This window comes from Mastigoproctus giganteus, chromosome 6, assembly GCF_048544385.1.
Source record: "Mastigoproctus giganteus isolate SK-2022 chromosome 6, ASM4854438v1, whole genome shotgun sequence".
NCBI lineage: Eukaryota > Metazoa > Arthropoda > Arachnida > Uropygi > Thelyphonidae > Mastigoproctus > Mastigoproctus giganteus.
Window position 1 is genome coordinate 235,311,523 of NC_143580.1, and position 18,978 is coordinate 235,330,500.

At 35.1% G+C, this 18,978-nt stretch overlaps 1 protein-coding gene across 1 annotated transcript in view; it reads right to left on the reverse strand.

Moving 5' to 3' along the window:
• Positions 1-18,978, reverse strand: part of LOC150085099 (serine/threonine-protein kinase D3-like) — a 224,473-nt gene that overhangs the window by 63,656 nt on the left and 141,839 nt on the right. Inside the window, exons 14-15 of the mRNA XM_090375772.1 lie at positions 7,996-8,068; positions 4,227-4,390 (exon numbers count right to left, since the gene is read on the reverse strand). Of these exons, the coding sequence (XP_090231898.1) occupies positions 4,227-4,390; positions 7,996-8,068 (237 nt within the window). The remainder of the gene's footprint in view (positions 1-4,226; positions 4,391-7,995; positions 8,069-18,978) is intronic.

Sequence of the window (18,978 nt, forward strand, 5' to 3'; positions counted from 1 at the left end):
ATATTTAACTAAAATTTAAATACTTTTTCCACATTAAAATATTACTGAAATTATGGCAGGCTTAACTCAAGAAGTACCACTATTATCTGTACTCAAGGCAACAAAACACACACAAACACAAATTAATGAAAAATAATAATAAACAACAACAAAAATCACTTTCCAGTGATTTTTGTTGTTGAAAAGTTAGTTTTGTTGTTGAAAAGTTAGCAGAAATACTTTTCTTCTCAGAAAAGAATTTCTGCTAAGTTAAATTATTTCCACCAACTTCAATAGTTTAATTTTAACTTCACTAGTGGATAATCTTTTGGTAACAATTTAATTTTTGTATGTCTTTGTTAGTTTAAATTCCGTAATTATTGTTACAAGATCTATTTCCAATATATTGTCCAAGGACATCACTACTCAGGATGTGGAAATGCTCTCAGACATTTCTGGTGTGAATCATGTCACTTGAATAACCTGTGTCATCTATTCTAAGTTGGTCTAGTGAACAAGAGAAGCTCAACTGAAGATTCTTTTCTTTGCACACAATGTAAGGAGTGTACTAATCTCAAATTAAAACATTGGGCATTACTAGAAGAATTTGAGTCAATGAAGGAAAAGGTGCTTCTCTAGAATGGAACTGTGAGATCAGGGATGCAAGTATCTCGTGAACTGCCAATTGATGCACCCCCAATATGAGGAATGGAACGGAACAGAACAGTCAAGTGCATAGTGCAGCTGAAGGAAATTTAGTTTTAGTGGGTTGGTTGGTTTAGTATTTAATGGCACATTGGCAAAACTGAGGCCATAATGCACCAAGTCAAAATTAAAGCTGATACAAAAAAATTTGGTAGCCTATAAACTGGCTAAGTTTCAGTGCGAGACTATTCTCAGGAAAACAGGTAACATCTTTTGTAATAAAGATAGATGACCAGAAGAAGTGCATTTGCCAGGAGCAACAACTGATGATGTTACCAAAAGAGATGTCAGATTTTAAAGGGGATAAAAAGAGCATTATTATTAATGTAGGGACTAATGATATTTAAACAAACACGACCTAATGATTTGTTGGATAAATATAGAAACTGAAAAAAATGCTGCCAATTATGTTAGAATGAGTATGTGTCTGCAATTCTGCCCAGACACAATAGAAGAGATTGCATGCTGAAAGCCTTGTGAATTAACTGAAGACTTGAGGGATAATACAAATTTGGGGGGGAAATTTTTATCAGAGTGGCCCATGTTTGTAGGTAGAGGGTATCTACTTTGTATAGATGGTATTCATTTGAACAAAGGTGGTGAAAGGGTTTTTGCCAGCATCATTAAGAATACCGTAAAGGTTCAGGGGAAACTGTTATGGGAGGGAGAGAAGGGTAATATAGGCATGATTTCATCAGATAATATGGGTCAAAGTAATGCTTGCACATATCAAGAATTCCGGTTTATTGCCACAACAGCCAATGTTGACAAGATGTTCTGTGGGTGGCAACATTTCAAATGAGTGGAAGATAAAGCTAGGAAAACAAGCCTAAATAACTTCAAGGGGGGGGGGGGTATCAGGTAATAAACTATAGAAGAATACTTAGTTTTAACTGTGTCTACAGTAATGTCAGAAGTGTTGTTAAATAAAATGGATGAATTCAAACTTCTGGTTAGGATAACTAATGATAACATAAGAGGGCTAATGTAAATGTGTAGTCATCCATTGGGGATGATGAGTTTCACTATGGCACATATAACATATTTCGGAAAGATAGATTGGTTAAGTTTTATTGGCGCATCAGCAACTTAGGCTATAATGCGACAGAAAGATAGAAGAGGGTGGTGGGGTTGCGCTTCTTATCAAAAGCAGTTTGAGAACAAAAATAGCTTTTGCTTAGTCAGAAGTTAACTGCTAGCATAGAACCTGTGTGGTGCAGTGTTAGTTTGAAACAAAGGTATAATGAGATTGGGAGTAATCGGCAGACCAGAATATTGTGAAAAGTATGATAACAGTCTCTACATGCAGATGGAATTGGAAGCAAGTGTGAATATATTATTATGGGTGACTTCAATCTGCCCCTAATTAACTGGAATAAATGGGAGGGAAACTCACCATTGGGAATAAAATTTTTAAATAAACTAGCTGATCATTATTTGCACTAAAGTCTGTTTGCTCTTACTTCAGGCTTTTAGAGGAGAGGTGAATCAATTGCCTTCTCTGTCCATTGCACAAAATGTATCCTTCCACGGTAGATGTTCCAATAATGCTTAAACTGGTATAAATGAAATAAGTACATTTTCTCCATTGAGTTAGTATTTTAAAAAAATTGAAGCAACAACCATGCTTAAATTATTATGAACAAAAATAGAAATTTTGAAATGATAAATATGAGGTTAATAATTTCGTAATGTACATATTATATATGACAAATACAGTATAGGATGTTAATAACTACTTGTGTGTCATTAATATAATATAGTTGTCATCATTATTATAAAAATGTACTTTAAAGTGTGTTTCATTTTCTCAAAATGGGAGACTGTGTTGAACACAAATGACACAATTTCATAACATCATCTGAACTGTACTCTACATTCTTTTCCCCTGCAAAGAAACACCTTCATTCATCTTATCATCAGCACATGCCATTTTTACTCTAGAATTCGGAAAAATGGAAGTGAAGGGCAGGGACTATTCTTATTTAACCAATCATAGCAACTTTATTGCAAAGAAAGTTATTTAGAACACAAATATCCTTCAAAAATAAATTTTAATTTATTGATGAAGCTAAAGATCAAAACTGTAAAAATTCAGTAGTATGTTACATCAACTGCTATTATTTATCATGAAATATTTCTCGCTGAAGGATATCTGAAGTTAGAGCAAATGTCCAATATGCTCATTGTTATGTTAGAAAGTATGTTAGAAAAAAATACTAGGGGTAAGAATATTCTAGATCTCATCATTACACATAAATTTGATGAAATCGTAAGACTTACAGTACAGAAACCATTGACAGATAGTTATCATGCAGTCATTAGTTTTCATTTCAGTAAGGGGATTACGACAGTTTAAGGTGCTGATAGGCATCTCTCATTTAAGTGGATTGCGGAGGGGAGGTGAATATATTAGAATTATGAAATTCCTTTAAAGTCATAATGACAGAAGCCATGAACACATATATACCATTAAGGAAATATAGAATGAGGTTGATGCCAAGATGGATGAATATGGATCTGACTAGGCTAATAAAGCAGAAAAGACAGCATGGGAAAGTTACTGAGAAATGAAAAGTACTGAAGCGTACAACAGCAGCAAGTTGATCTGTAATAGTACCACAGATAAGGTGAGGAAGACCAAGGCTGAGTATGAGATTAGAGAACAAAAAATGGGGGACAAAGAGTTTATGTATGTGAATACAAAGAAGAAAACAAATCAGATCAGACCCTTGTGCACTGGATGTGGGAAAGTCTTAGATATTCAACAGAGTTTTAGATATTCAACAAAGACCAACATCACCACTTCTACAAAAACTGTATCCGTAGCCTCATCCATCGATGAGAAAAATGTGTAAATCTGCATGGTGGCTGTGTAGAGAAGAACTAAAACCTGTGCCAAGGATAAACAGGCTAGCACCTCTGCAGCTAGGTCAGGGCAATTCTTTATTGAAACACCCTCGTACACACACACACACACACACACACACACACACACACACACACACACACACACACACACATAGAGGCCCTGAATACAGTGATACTTATTTATCTATAATTTCTTACAATTCACAGCTTTTATCTTATAAAATTAAATTTCAATGAACTGTCTCTCTTAAGCCTTTATCCACTGAAATTATCCTTCCTTCTCAATCCAACTATAGTTGAATTAACATTCAATGGGTAAGAAAATTCCCATATAACAACGAATGTATAACTTGATTATCATCTGTCATCTGAATGCTCCTGAAGAATAAGCACTTATTATGAATTTATGAGATGGAACATAAAAGTAGTCTATAAATAATATAATTATATAGACCATTTTTAGGAGTGTCACTCTTAATAATAAACAGGTGCTTATTGAAATATTTTTAATTTTGGGTAAAAACAAATAAAAATAGTATCAGTTTCTACTGAAAGATGAATAAAAAAATTGCAGCTTGCAAATTATTATATATAGTATTTGAATGTTAAACACTTGTTCATTTATGCCCTCAATATATATATTTATATTAAGTCAGTAAAAGAATAATTACTTGTTCTGGTGTTTCAAACATTTTCTCCAAATTAACCACTCCAGGATGATGAATGTTTTGAAGAATAGAAACTTCATTCTTCAGCTGCGCTTCTTGCTTGGTTGGGAACCTCAGCTTGTCAATAACTTTAATTGCTACAGCCCTACCACTTGTTCTGTGAACTCCTGCAATATATTCATGATATTTCTTAATTTCTGTGAAAACATCTATAGTTAAATTATACATCTGAGCCCAGTCCATTTCAATTTTATTACATAAATCATTTTAAGCATAAATTTAAACAACAGCAACAGTATAAATATGGTTGTTGGTTATAATTATTATAAAAGGTAAATTAAAATCATTTTTCAAAATGAGGTATTTACTCAAACATGTTACAGCAAACTGCTTGCACCTTCACGATGGTAGGACTGTTAGTAACCTGGGTATAACTCTATGCGCAAGACACTGTGGGTGACCACCAGGTGTCAACCAATGTAAGCAGGGGTCAAGGTGTGGTGCCCACACCACACGGAGGAATGCCGCCCCCCTCAGTGTTTCCAGACAATACTAGGTGGTAGATGGTCAAGATGCTGAGACTTTTGCAATTACCAATAACCTCGCACAGATTATTCATTTGCCTACAAGAATACAGGACAATCCTAACCATACAGCCAACACGCTTGATCTTTTTCTTACAAACAACCCTTCTAAGTACACGATAGAAATGAGTGGTCCTTTAGGCACCTCAGATCACAAATTGGTGACTATCTCTTCTCCAATGGAGCCTTTATCTCATGGCTATTCCCAATCTCGTGTTGTTTGGCACTACAAGAATGCAAAATGGGATGACCTGCAAGATTTCTTTTCTTCTTTTCCTCGGTCAGATTACTGTTTCAAAACTTCCAATTTCAACGTTTGCTCAGATCGTGTCAGTGAAATTATTCTTGTAGGAATGGAATCCTTTATTCTACTCTCCACTTTAAAATCTCGTCCTTCATCTAAACCTTGGTTTTCCAATAAATGTGCTAAGGCTATTCAAGAGAAGAATGCTGCATATTATAATTGGCTTGTTTCCAATTCTTCAGTTTCATTTTCTGCCTAAACCAAAGCTCGCAACAATTGTAAAGCAGTTATTAATCAGTTCAAACTACATTTCAAACAGGCTAAAAGTAGAAAACTTGCTTCTTGCCCTAATTATAGCCGAGCATTCTGGTCTCTTGCCAAAGCTATTGGCAACAACTTTTGCTCATCTTTGTTCCTACCTCTGTCAAAACCAGATGGTTCTGTTGTCACGTCAGCCAAGGATAAAGCTGACCTGCTAGCATCCCATTTTTCTTCGAGCTCATGTATTAATGATCTTGGTAAAACACCTCCCACCATTCCTAATACGCTCCATTCAATGCCTCCTGTGGTCTTCGTCAAATGGATATCAGAATGATTCTGAATAATGTTGATGCTAAGTAAGCTCCAAGTCTTGGTGATATTTATTAATTGTTCTTAAAACTCATGCTCCTGATTTTACTCCTGTTTTGTGTCTCCTTTTTTCACTTTCTTGTTCCAAAGGTGTTTTCGCTTCTGCTTGGAAATTTGCTCTTATCCAGCCAGTTCCTAAAAAAGGATGACAAATCCCTCACATCCCATTATCGTCCCACTGTAATTACTTTTACTCTTTCTAAAGAAATGAAGAAATCAATTAAGTGCAAACTCCTAAACTACCTAGAAATCTTCCGTCCGATCAATGATCGCCAGTATGGATCCACTGGTGATATTCTGGCTTATGTTACCTATTTATGGACTAATTAAATGGAAAAGTTCGATGAAACACAAACAGTTGCTCTTGACATCTCAAAAGCTTTCGACTGTGTTTGGCATAAAGATCTTCTAAACAAGCTTCCATCTTATGGTTTGCCAAGTGTTTTTTGTAATTGGTTATCCAGTTTTCTCTCTGACCACTCACTGAGGGTGATGGTAGATGGCTCTCTGTCTTCTAAGATCTCCACTAATGCCGGTGTCCCCCAAGGTTCAATTCTTTCCCCCACTCTTTTCCTCTTGTATATTAATGACCTTCTTCCATTGACTGGAATCCTATCCATAGTTTTGCCAATGATAGCACATTGCATTCCACTTTCCATTTTGAGAAACCTTGCCCTGCTCAATCAGCTTCAACTTCTCAAAAATCTGCTACCAATTCCTTAAATGTCGATCTACAGGTAATTCTCCAGTGGAGCAAAGACAACTTAGTTGATTTCAATCCTTCTAAAACTCGATCTTGTCTTATATCTCGCAAAAAGGTTTCTTCTGCTCCTATGCTTATCTTTGGTGTCACCCCGATTTCTAGACAAAATGATATATCTCTTTTGGGGATTACCCTGACTTCAAATCTCTCTTGGCACAAGCACATTACAAATATTGTTTCCTCTGCATCTAAAAAACTTGGTTTTCTCTTTCGCTCTCAGCGTTACTTTTCTTCCAAACAGCTACTCACTCTGTATAAATCACAAATCCGCCCTGCCATGGAATATTGTTCCCACATCTGGGGTGGTGCCCCCAAAACCTCTCTCAGGCTTCTAGATTCCATTCAGAAGAGAGCAGTTAGGTTAATTAATGACTCCTCTCTAACAGTCTCTCCACTCATAGACTTACTGTTTCTGCTGCATGCGTTTTCTACAGATACTTCCATGGGCACTGTTCTTCTGAATTGGCTTTATTATTCCCGCTCTCTCATTCAAAGCAGTCCAAACACATGCCGCCACCAGCCAACATCCATTTACTGTCCAACTTCAAACTCACAGAACCAACTTTTCATCTTCCTCATTTATTCATTCAACTGCTGTTTTCTGGAACAACCTTCCTTCATACGTATTTCTTGAAAATTAGTGTACAGAAGTTCAAGTCTAATGTCAACAAATATCTTCTTTCATCTTCTCAACCTCCAACCCAAACATGGTACTATAGGTTCTAATACCTCTCGTGTTTGGGGTTTTCATTAAAAAAATAAATAAATAAAAACACTACAAAATGCTTGACATTACTTTCATAACTGCTTTGGCAACAGCAATATTGAGTTTTCTGATTGAAGAATGATGATAATTTTCCTGCTCCCCTACTTTCATTTGACAGTGAAAGATGCTGGACATTTAAGTAGCTAGATATCAATTTTGTTCATGTATTGCAAATTTTCTTTTGGAATACTGGTTGAAATTTTCCTAGACATTACACTGACCGCATGCCAATAATTTTTTATAAAAATTGAAATTTCTTGCTGTTTGCAATAGGACTGTATGCAGAAATTTAAAAAGGGAGATGTTCTTACCCATTAAATGCATCCCATTACATAAAAAAAATTCTGTATAAGAAAATACGATTAAAACTAACAAGTGATCTAAGTAATACAATGAAAACGAAATTGTAAAAATGAAATGCTCTAAACAAAGCCATTTACATTCCTTTTTACTAGAAGTGAATTATGTGTTAATTAAATGTTGTGTTATTTATTATAAAACTTAATGAAACATGTACGATGATAATCAATAAAAAAAAAAAAAAAAAACTAAGTAAGCAATCAGTTACAGTGAATTTCATTTTCCAATATATGAAAATATATGAAACTGTCTATATGAACCTCTGCAAAGAAGACACCTCCCTATAGTGGATATTTTCTTTTGATCCAGTGGTGTCTGCTTTAGAGAGGTTTCACTGTATTTTCTGCAAATTTCATGATGACCCATCTCTTAAATACCATACTTTACAATTAGCCTGAATTAGAAGAATAAAAGCTTCCAATTACCTCCATAAACAATACCAAACTGTCCAGATCCTAAAACTTCTTCTGGAAAGATCTGATACTGCAGACTAATGTCCTAAAAAAATGCATAATTATAATCATCTAAAATGAACAAAAGTAAATTAAATAATAAAAAAATAAAAAAATTGAAGCTTTATATATATATATATATATATATATATACACACACAGTCGATTCCGGTTAATTGGGACACATCGGGACTAGTGCATTTTGGCCCGATTAAGCGGCTGCCCCAATTATCCGAAGTTTCATATAAAAAAAAGTTAAAAATACAATGGACCCCCCGCTTTACAATTGGTTCACTATACAATCAAATCATGTTACGATGGAGTCACCTAAGTAAAGTACCGTTCACTATACGATGTGTAGTAAGCGCTGTTCATTGTGATCACATTTGTGAATTGAATTTTAGTTCTATTAGACAGCGATTCTAATTAGCGAAAATAGGAGGAATATTATCCACAGGCTATAAAAGTAAAGATATATTAAGCACAAATTTACCCTTTATTACCTTACAAATTAAAAAATTAAATATTACGTGAAAATCGGAATTAATACGTACTGTAATATGTACATACTAACTAGTTGACATTTCTGTTCACTGACATTTGTGGGTGGGGGTTAAAATTCAAAACAGTTAAAAGATAAGCAATCAATAACAAAGAACACGGCACACACAAATTGCAAGTAACACGATACGCGCAAGTGAGAACGGAATAACAAGTTAAGAATCTTTAAAAATAGAAATGAAGAGAAGATTATGAAAATTAATTTTTTTATATGATTGAAGATTTCATGGAAGTGTAAACACATTTTACCATAATAACCCACAGAATTCCAGCTGTCAGTATTATCGCAAATTCAACAAGATCAAGTTTACTATCCGTTTATGATAGATTGCACTAATAGAAAAGCCCAATAAAAAAGAAAGTGACTGCTAATTGTTTTTATTGTTTTATGGTCGTGACCTCCAGAAATCGGACTGAACTACGTGATACGGTCGGAGACAATCGTAGGGTGATCTCCAGTGCTGCGGTCTCCTGCCCCGATTAAATGGCATGTTGTCCCAATTAAGCAAAGTAAACCCTGGCTATTTTCTCGATTGGGTTCTGTTTTTTAAGATTTGCCCCAAATAAATGGCTGCCCCGATTAACCGGTGGCCCAAATAACCAGAATCCACTGTGTGTATATATATACATGTATGTATATATATATATAAGGTCAAAGTCCCAATTGATTTTTGTTTTGCGAGTGGTAGTGAAAATTTTTATTATTTTGGGCAGGAGGCATTACCGATAATTAAGGCCTAACTAACTGGTTAGCCATGTTGTTCTAGCAGTTGTTGGTTTGCCTACAGTTCTATGTTAACAATTAACATGAAATCAAGTTAATAAATATATAAATGTAAAGTTTGAAAAGATTAGAGGTTTAAAGTTAGAGGAGAAAGGAAATAAAGGGAATTATTAAAGATTAAGTGAAGAAAAACTAGGAAAATAACTAGGAAGAATTAGGAAGGTAACATTCCTTCACATGGCCATCTCTCTGCTACTTCCTCAGGGGCTTTGAGCAGACAGATAGCCATACTACAAGAATGCCATTCAAGCCAATTTAACCCTACATCACACCAACATTAACCCTAATAGCGTCACAGAGCAACTGTTTGGGCCCCTATTAGAACCCCGGGTTCATTGCGCTCAGACAAGGCTTGTTGTCTGACCACACCGCAACCCGGATATCCAAATTCTACCCCTAACATGATAACACAACAATAACCATAATAGGAGTTCTCATGCTGACCCTGGCTACATTAAACTCTATACTAGGGGTGGCCAACTTAATTTGTGATGCAACCTACTTTTTTTTCTTCAAAATATGCCACGATCTACCATATCAAGAATTTCACTGCACATGGTTAAGAGTTAATCAACACACATTAAAAATTGTTGTTTATAAATTTTAAAATTAAATACAATTCAGAATTCTTATTTTGAATTAACATATATTTAAATTTTTAATTTATGTGAAGTTTGTGTCTTCATGTCATCTGCCAAGCTTTCAAAATCGGGGATATACTGTGATAAGGTCGACAGCAAAGAATCTTCTGTATACAAGTCCATAAGATTAGAGCGATTCTTCGTCTTTGTTTGTTTCAAATACGAAAAAGCCGATTCACATATATATGTGAATATATATACAGGAATTTAAAAGTTCACTGCATTTTTTTACATTTGGGTACTTCTCTTGGCAAACATATTTCCAAAAGTCTTTTTCTGATGATCTGGCGTTTAGGAAGATATTGTTTCGCAATGTAATAATTTCATTTCCAAGCAATATTTTCTCCATGCAAAAAAAATCACAGCGATTTTTTCTGCAATTTGTTTCATATCTAAGTCGACATTAAATGGATAAAAATGTATTGAACAATGTCTTCCATTGTTTTAAAATCACCGAATCTGGTTTCAAAATCATCCACAACTTTCTCAATTTCAGAAACATATTTCTTACTATAAATTCAAAAACAGGATTTCACATCTGGTAAGTATTTGCTTGGCACACCCAGGGTCCTGAGCTGGATATCATCATTCTTCTCTTTCTTTTGGTGGTTTCCTGGTGAAACCAACCATAAATGTTTTTTTGTAAGAAGCATATGCAGTGGGGTGCATATGCTTCTTACCTATACCTGTAAAAATACCTATAATAACAACAACAACATTTGGATTTTGACTAATCTATTTTTTATATATATTTAAAATTCGCGTGACGTGATCGACCGAAATTAAAGCCGCGATCGATTTGTTGGCTACCCCATCCCCTACACCAATCCCAACGCTTTATATCCCAACTAACTTCCTTGGATATTATAAAATTGACAGCAAAGTGATATAAATGGCAACAAAAGCAAATATGCTACACTTCACCTTAAGCTTATAATCAAGTCCAAAGCACAAGGTTAAAATCACCGATGGGGGGGGGTATGTAGTTAGTTAGTTAGTTATTTGGTTTTTAGGAGCATTAGCAACTAAGGCCATATTGCTCCGGGAATATGCGGTGGTCATTCGCTGACCTTTCCGCATCCTCCGTATTTGGTGGTGACGGGCTCGAACCCCGGTCTAATCAAGAAGCGTGTGCTACGCACTGCTGCTCCTTCCCACCTGGCTACGGAGGCGCCCGGGGGTATGTAAATATGCATATAGTTATCCCACTGGGAATACACGGGCTGTTATATTGTAGAAAGGTTATATCAGTCCTTGTCCAGTGGATAACTAACATTACCATTTTGATTTATCAATTAAAAAAAAAAAGTATAATCTTTAAAAGCGTAAATGTATTAACATAAACACCCATATAGGTATTCACCGTAATTCCTAACCATAGATTACAAATTTAATACAGCATAATCCCAAACAAACAAATTAACCCATCCCTTAAGCATATATAATTATTAACGACAAACTAACCAACAAAACAAGACCAGATGGCACCCGGCCTCCTATAAAGCAACTCACGGGCAGACTGCACGTGCTTTCTCGTACCAACCCCCAGCTATAGTGTTCAGAGGTAAATACCTATATATTTTTTTATATTTATTCTGATGCATACCCATCGGGCTTTGGGTCTCAATCCCAGTTTGCAGCTAATTATAATCCAAAAATTTAAAACTAAATTAATAAATTAATTTTTATTTCCCTTTTTACTTCAGGATATCCATAACTAAACATGAGTACTTACTAAGCAAAACTGTTATTGAGACTACAGAAACGGGTGCGCAGAAGACATGCTTTTAGTATGGTTATCTGTCTGCTCAAAGCCCCTGAGGAAGTAGCAGAAAGATGGCCATGTGAAGGAATGTTACCTTCCTAATTCTTCCTAGTTATTTTCCTAATTTTTTTTTAACTTAATCTTTAATAATTCCCTTTATTTCCTTTCTCCTCTAACTTTAAACCTCTAATCTTTTCAAACTTTACATTTATATTTTTGTTAACTTGATTTCATGTTAATTGTTAACATAGAACTGTAGGTGAACCAACAACTGCTAGAACAACATGACTAGCCAGTTAGCTACGCCTTAATTACCGATAATGCCTCCCACCCAAAATAAGAAAAATTTTCACTACCACTCGCAAAACAAAAATCAATCCGGACTTTGACCTAATATATCAATGCGCGTATAATGTTTAATTGTTCAATCCTACAACAGCATTAATGCCACATAACCGCAGCAGCATCACAACTGAAAATTTAATAAAAATAGAACATAGGTTTAAAAGTAGTGTTCAAGTGTGTGTGTAAAATATTATTAAGAAAATAAGTAAAAGTAGAGGATGGGGAGTAATTGTAGTAAAAAGGAAGATAACATTAATTATGGATCAGGGACAGTGCACAAATGTACCCTACAGCTATAATGTGCGTGTGTGTGTGTGTGTAGGTAGGTATGAAGAAGCTTTGTGTTTAATACTATTGAATCTATGGTATACATTAGAAGTGAACTCGAAGAAATGGATAAGAAATGTAGCGATATATATGGTAGGATGAAGTGATAAAGTACGATATGAAAAAGAGACAAATAGTTGGCAAAAATAAGATATGAAAAAGCAACAAATAGATGGAAAAATAAGAATACATTGCAGTGTTTTTCACAATTTCAGTGTCTTCGTCAGAGGTCATCCACCGAAATTATGAGAAAGACTGCAATGTTCTTGCTTCTGTTTCTGACATGCTCTGTATGCTATGGTACACGTGTGCTATAGACGTGTTAAGAATGAAATTTTGCAGCATTCAGATTGAAATTTGAAATTTTGTGGCATATTAGTAGGACATACAGATCATGGATGACCAGGGTCATCCATGATGTGTATGCCTTACTAATGATTATAATTACATTTATTGGCACAATTTATTAGGCCTTATTCTTGCTGCAAAATTTCAAATTTCGTTCTTACACGTGTGCTATAGACATGTGTTAAACATGTCTATAGCACACGTGTACCATAGCATACAGAGCATGTCAGAAACAAAAGCAAGAACATTGCCGTCTCTCTCATAATTTTGGTGGATGACCTCTGATGAAGACACTGAAATTGTGAAAAACACTGCAATGTAGTCTTATTTTGCCATCTATTTGTCACTTTTTCGTATCTTATTTTTGACAACTATTTGTCTCTTTTTCATGTTGTACTTGGTCACTTCATTCCACCATATACCACTACAGTTCTTATCCATTTCTTAGAGTTCACTTCTTGTGTATACCGTAGATTCAAACAAAATTAACAAAACGTATATTAAACAAAAGCTTCTTCACACTTTCTTCATACTTATATATAGGGTTATTCAAAACGAAGTCCAGGGTTTCAAACAATTCCTGTACACACATGAGCAGACATAGGAAGAAAGAAATATTTCCAGAATGCAAGTATAGTAATGAAGTTTTTTTACATACCTCATAAATGTTCAATATGAGAGCCTTTAGTGAAATCGCCCATTCTGCTTATTCACTTTCCCCAACAAATGGAAGGTCGATTCATCAGAAAAAATCACTCTGTCCGAAAGTGGCATTGCACAACAGTAAGAGATTTACTTACATGAAACTCCAACACAGTAAAAGCTTTCTCATTACATTCCGAAGCCACGTCGCAACAGAGCAGAACTGACGTCACAGACAAACGAATGACTGCACGGTGGTATGCATCCAATGCCATCTGGTGGTTAGCCATGCACCATACCGAACATCGCGAGCGTGGGAACGAAACTTGAGATATTATGCGTTCTTTTGAGATGGCTACAAATGATTATGACACATGCGCTTTCCCAAAAAAAAAAATTCTGAAACCCCAGACTTCATTTTGAATAACACTGTATATGATTGACTGGGGTTCGAGCCCATGACTGCTGAATACGGTGCTGTTTCTTGCAAACTCCTCTGACCATTTGGTCGTCCCGGAGTATAAACAGAAAATTTTTTTTTGTGCTTTTTTTTTGGGACGGTACACAATGGTACGGCATAATGGCACCTTTATTAACAGTGACGTGTGACATTTTGATGCATACACTTCAAAATTTGTAATATTCTGTAAATTTTTTTCACATGTTTACCTACTATTCAAATAAACTTAAAGTTATTTAACTAAATTTGCATTTTTCATTCTCTATTGTTAAGATATTTTTTATATAAAACTTTATAACCATTTTCAGAATTCTAATTACTCAGTCGGACCTCTGTTTAATGAATTCCTTTTATAGCAAATTTTTTTTGCTATAAAAGTTTCCGTTGTGCAAATAAAATTTTCATATAACGAACGGCTTAGGAGAGACCTAACTGGGTATGCACTGTTCTTACTTTTAGCCTTCGGGCAACTTAGGAAATTAGTGCAGCTGCTAAGCAAGAATTGAGAGAGCTAAAGGGTTACCATTCTACAACTCAGTGGTACTTGGCAAAACCTATCCGACCACCTGTCCAACATCGGAGAAGTCGCGCTGCTCAACAGTGAGCAGATCAAGGGGTATTCCCAATGGACTCTGGTCCACCTTCTACTGGAGTGGTGTCCAACCTTTTCCATACAGGGGCCATATTTAAAATTAGATTTGTTTCACGGACTGCACTGAGTGATTCGCGAAAAATTAGTGCATTACATTTTCCATATCTTGTTACATGTAAAAGGAAATTTCAGTTTTCACATTACCATTTTTTATTTTCAGGCTATATATAAAAAAATGCAAATTCCCAATATGTTTATGTGTAACAAATCTGTCACTAATTTATTTTTTAGATTTTATTAAAATTATAAAAATGACTGTTTTTCACAAAAATACCTTACTTTTGCCTTTAAATGCTCACTTTAGAAAATTTACAACCTGAAAGGATCACTGCTTAAGATGAATATAAGGCGAATAAACAAAAATAATGATACACCTAAAATTGAAAATATTCGAAAACTTTATTAAGTACAATACACTATTATATTTACTATACAAAACATTTAATGAGAAAATTTTCTGATAATTAGCAAAATTTAAAATGCTGTATTCACTTTCTGCGAGGGGCCGTAGGTGGGACACTGCTGTGAATCAACTGTTAAGCACCCTGTTCGAGAATTAGGAGAGAGTGATTTTCTTTTAACACGACAAATAATCATCTGGTGTTTCGCAGAAGTTGTTATCCACATTTTCCCACAAATTTTCTCAATCTCTGTTTACATGGTCACAGTAGCTGAATATCCAAATGATATTTTGGACAGTTAAAAAAAAAAAAAAAAAAAGAAAAGAAAGAACTAGTGACAATATCCAGCAAATACATATTCTTGTTTAGGCCTGATGAAGCCGAGTGGTCAGGAGTGCGAGTGCAGTAGCATATGCTCTTTGAGTGAACAGGGGTTTAAGCCTGTGGCTGCTAAATACAATTAATATTTGTATTGATGGATTTATTGTAAACTCCACTGACCTGGTGGTTGTGCTGGAGTATAAACGAGAATATGTATTTGCTGGATCGAAGTGTGTCACCGGTGGGCCTACAATTTTAAGAAATAGTAGTGAAGAAATTGTTTTGTCATCAACAAAGCTCTGGTTAGGCTGACGATCAGATTCATTTATGAAAATCCTTGTTCACATTCACTCGATGAAATTGGTATCGTACTCGGAGGATTTATCAAATGCTCTTCAATTTTTCCGAAATCGTCTTTTCGATTAGGTATTCCCAAACTGGACGAATTGTATCTCTTTCATTTAACTGAAGCCTAATTGACAATCTTCTAACTTCATTCTTACCAAATGCCAACATTTCATGTTTAGAAGGTTTAATACCTTTGTTGTCCTCATTTTTCTTCTCTCGTCATCGATATTGTCACTAGTCCTTATATTGTCAATTTGTGGCTGCTTCGGAAATGTCATTCAGTAACAGACACAAATAGTAAGAAAAGAAGTCGGCATAGTGTGTTGGATGAGAACTCAATAAAAATTTGGAATATTCTATAAAAACTTTATTATGAAATTATTTTTACTTATTTTTTACACCTATTACTCATTTTTTTATATACTTGAATAATAAATTTATGCTTAATAAACGTTAATTTGTTGTCTTATTCCAAAAACATTACTACTAAAATAACAATATCAGGAAATAATTTTTCAGAGTACAGTACTTTTCACCTATTTTACTACAAAAGAAAAGCACTGTGTGTGTACTTGGAACAAGGGCATTATCTGGTTCACCGTCTTAAAAGATTAAAACTAATAATAATAAAACACTTTCATACTATGAGAAAAAAGGGTTGAGCCTCAATACCTCTTAATGACTAGGATATGTTTCAAGACAATATTATATCATCTTCAGGTCTTCAATCAAAGAATTGATAATGGTCAACATGATACTAGAATTATTGTCTTATATTAATCCTTTTCAACTTAACTTAATGAGATTAAAACCTAATAACCATATGCATTAATAACCATAGCATATGCATTAATTATCAAATGGAAAAAAAAAAAAAAAAAAAAATCTGCAGATATATGAGATGAGGATACAGGTTTACTGGAGAGAATTTGACCAATAGCAAAAAGACTGGAACATATGGGAAAATGGTTTTAGGAAAAACAATATCATAAAGATCATAATCTTGCCCTTTGAAAGGAGAGGGAGGGAGAGGGAGACTGTTACAGGTCTTCCCTAGGCCAGACTAAAGGGATCCCTGAGACTATATGTGTTAATATTCAAGTATAGATGTAACACGAGAATGAAAGTAACCCATACTGGGTTGAGGGTAAACAATTTCCATTTTTTAGTAGTCATGGCAAATGATGCATGAAAGCAAGCTTATCAGCCAAAACTATACACTTCACCCATCGATACCTTTCAACAATTTGCCTAGTTCTTCCTTGAATTTATTCAAACTACCCACTTCCACAACAAGATATAGAAGTTTCTGACAGAAACTCCCATCTCTTCCGCTGGCAGAAGGCAAACTTCCTCGCATCTATTCTGTAACCATTCTTCCTCAATTAATTTCCCCTCATGTGTGTAGTCTGAGCAAAATAAAGAAAGCCAACATAAGCATTGAGCTTGCTCAATCCATTCAAAATCATAAACACTTCAATCAGATCACCTCACAGATGCCTAGTCTCCAGTCACAGCAATTTGAAGAACTGAATCCTTCATTGGTAACAGCAGCTCTACATCCTTCCTAAAATTAGGCCTCCAGACCTGTATGCAGTACTCAATATATGGCCTGACCATTGCGGTTTTTTTTTTTTTTTTTTTAAGAAAATCCCAAATACAAGAGGTATTAGAACCTACAGTACTTAGTATCGTGAATGGGTTTAAAGTTGAAAAAAGATACTTGTTGACATTAGATTTGAACTTCTGTAAATCGTAATTCTCAGGCGATATGTATGAAGGAAGGTTGTTCCAGAACATAGAAGTTGAATGAATAAATGAGGAAGAAGAAAAGTTGGTCTTGAAGTTGGACAGTAAAAGGATACACGAAATAAAGAGTTCTTCTTCTTCTTCTGTGTTGACTGGTTGCAGCAGAAATAGAACATACAAGAGACAGAGTAGAGAGCCTCTGTTAGAGCCGAGTCATTAATAAACCAAACTGCCCTCTTTTGAATAGAATCTAGAAGCTTGAAAGAGGTTTTTGGGGCACCACCCCCAGATGAGGGAACATTATTCCATGGTAGGGCAGATTTGCGATGTGTACAGAGTGAACAGCTGTTTGGAAGAAAAGTAACACTAGCGAATGAGAAAACCCAGTTTTTTAGATGCAGAAAAAACAATATTTGTAATGTGCTTATGCGAAAAGAGATTAAAAGTTGGGGTAATCCCCAATAGAGATATATCTTGCCTAGAAATCAGAGTCATCGAAGATAAGCATAGGAGCAGATAAGCAAACCGACATTAGTGAAGAAGTTAGATGACAGCCATCTACCATCATCTACAGTGAGTGATCAGAGAGAAAACCAGATATCCATTTACAAAAAACAGTGGGCAAGCCATAAGATGAAAACTTATTTAGAAGACCTTTATGCCAAGCACGATCAAAAGCCTCTGAAATGTCAAGAACAAATGCTTGAGTTTTACCAAACTTTTCAATTGAATTTGTCTCCATAGAGGGGTAACATAAGCTAGAATATCACCAGCGGCTCAACACTGACTGAATTCATACTGGCAATCATTAATCAGATGGTAGGTTTTTAGATAGTTTAAAAGTTGGCAGATAATTTCTCCATTATTTTAGATAGAATAGAAGTAAGTGCAATGGGACAATAATTGGATGGGAGGGATTTGTCATCCTTTTTAGGAATTGGCTGGATATGAGCAAATCTGCAAGCCGAAGTGACCTTTGAAATAAGAAAGTGAAATAAGACGACACAGAAGAGGAGTAAGTTCAGGAGCACAGATTTTAAGAACAAGTGGAGAAATACCATCAGGATCTGGAGCTTTCTTAGCATCAAGGTTGTTCAAAATCCTTTTGATGGAAGATTACAGGAAGCTTTAAATAGACTGTACACTGAATGGTGGTTTACTAAGATAACCAATATATGAGTTGGAAGAAAAATGATTCTAGCAAGTCAGCTTTATCTTTGGCTGAAGTGACAACCTGTCTGCAGTGCTCAGAGAACTTCATATCTGACTGCACAATTACCTCTCCACCCCCCAAGTTCCTTTTCATTCAAATGTGTGGTACTACACTGAGTGTAGTACTGTGTAGTACACATTTGGTACATTACTCTGGGGTTACTGCTACCCATATGCAGTACTTTGCATTTGTCAATGTTAAACTTCAACTGCCATTTCTCAGCCCATTGACCTAATTTTCCAAGCTTTTGTTGCAGTAGCTCACCTTGATTATTGTCTTTAACCACTCTGCCAATCTTTGTATAATCTGCTAACTTAAATATTCCCTGAATCCAAGGCTCCTCTCATAATTATGGTTAACGGTTTGCTTACCTCTTTGGCTGCCCCCCATAATATAATT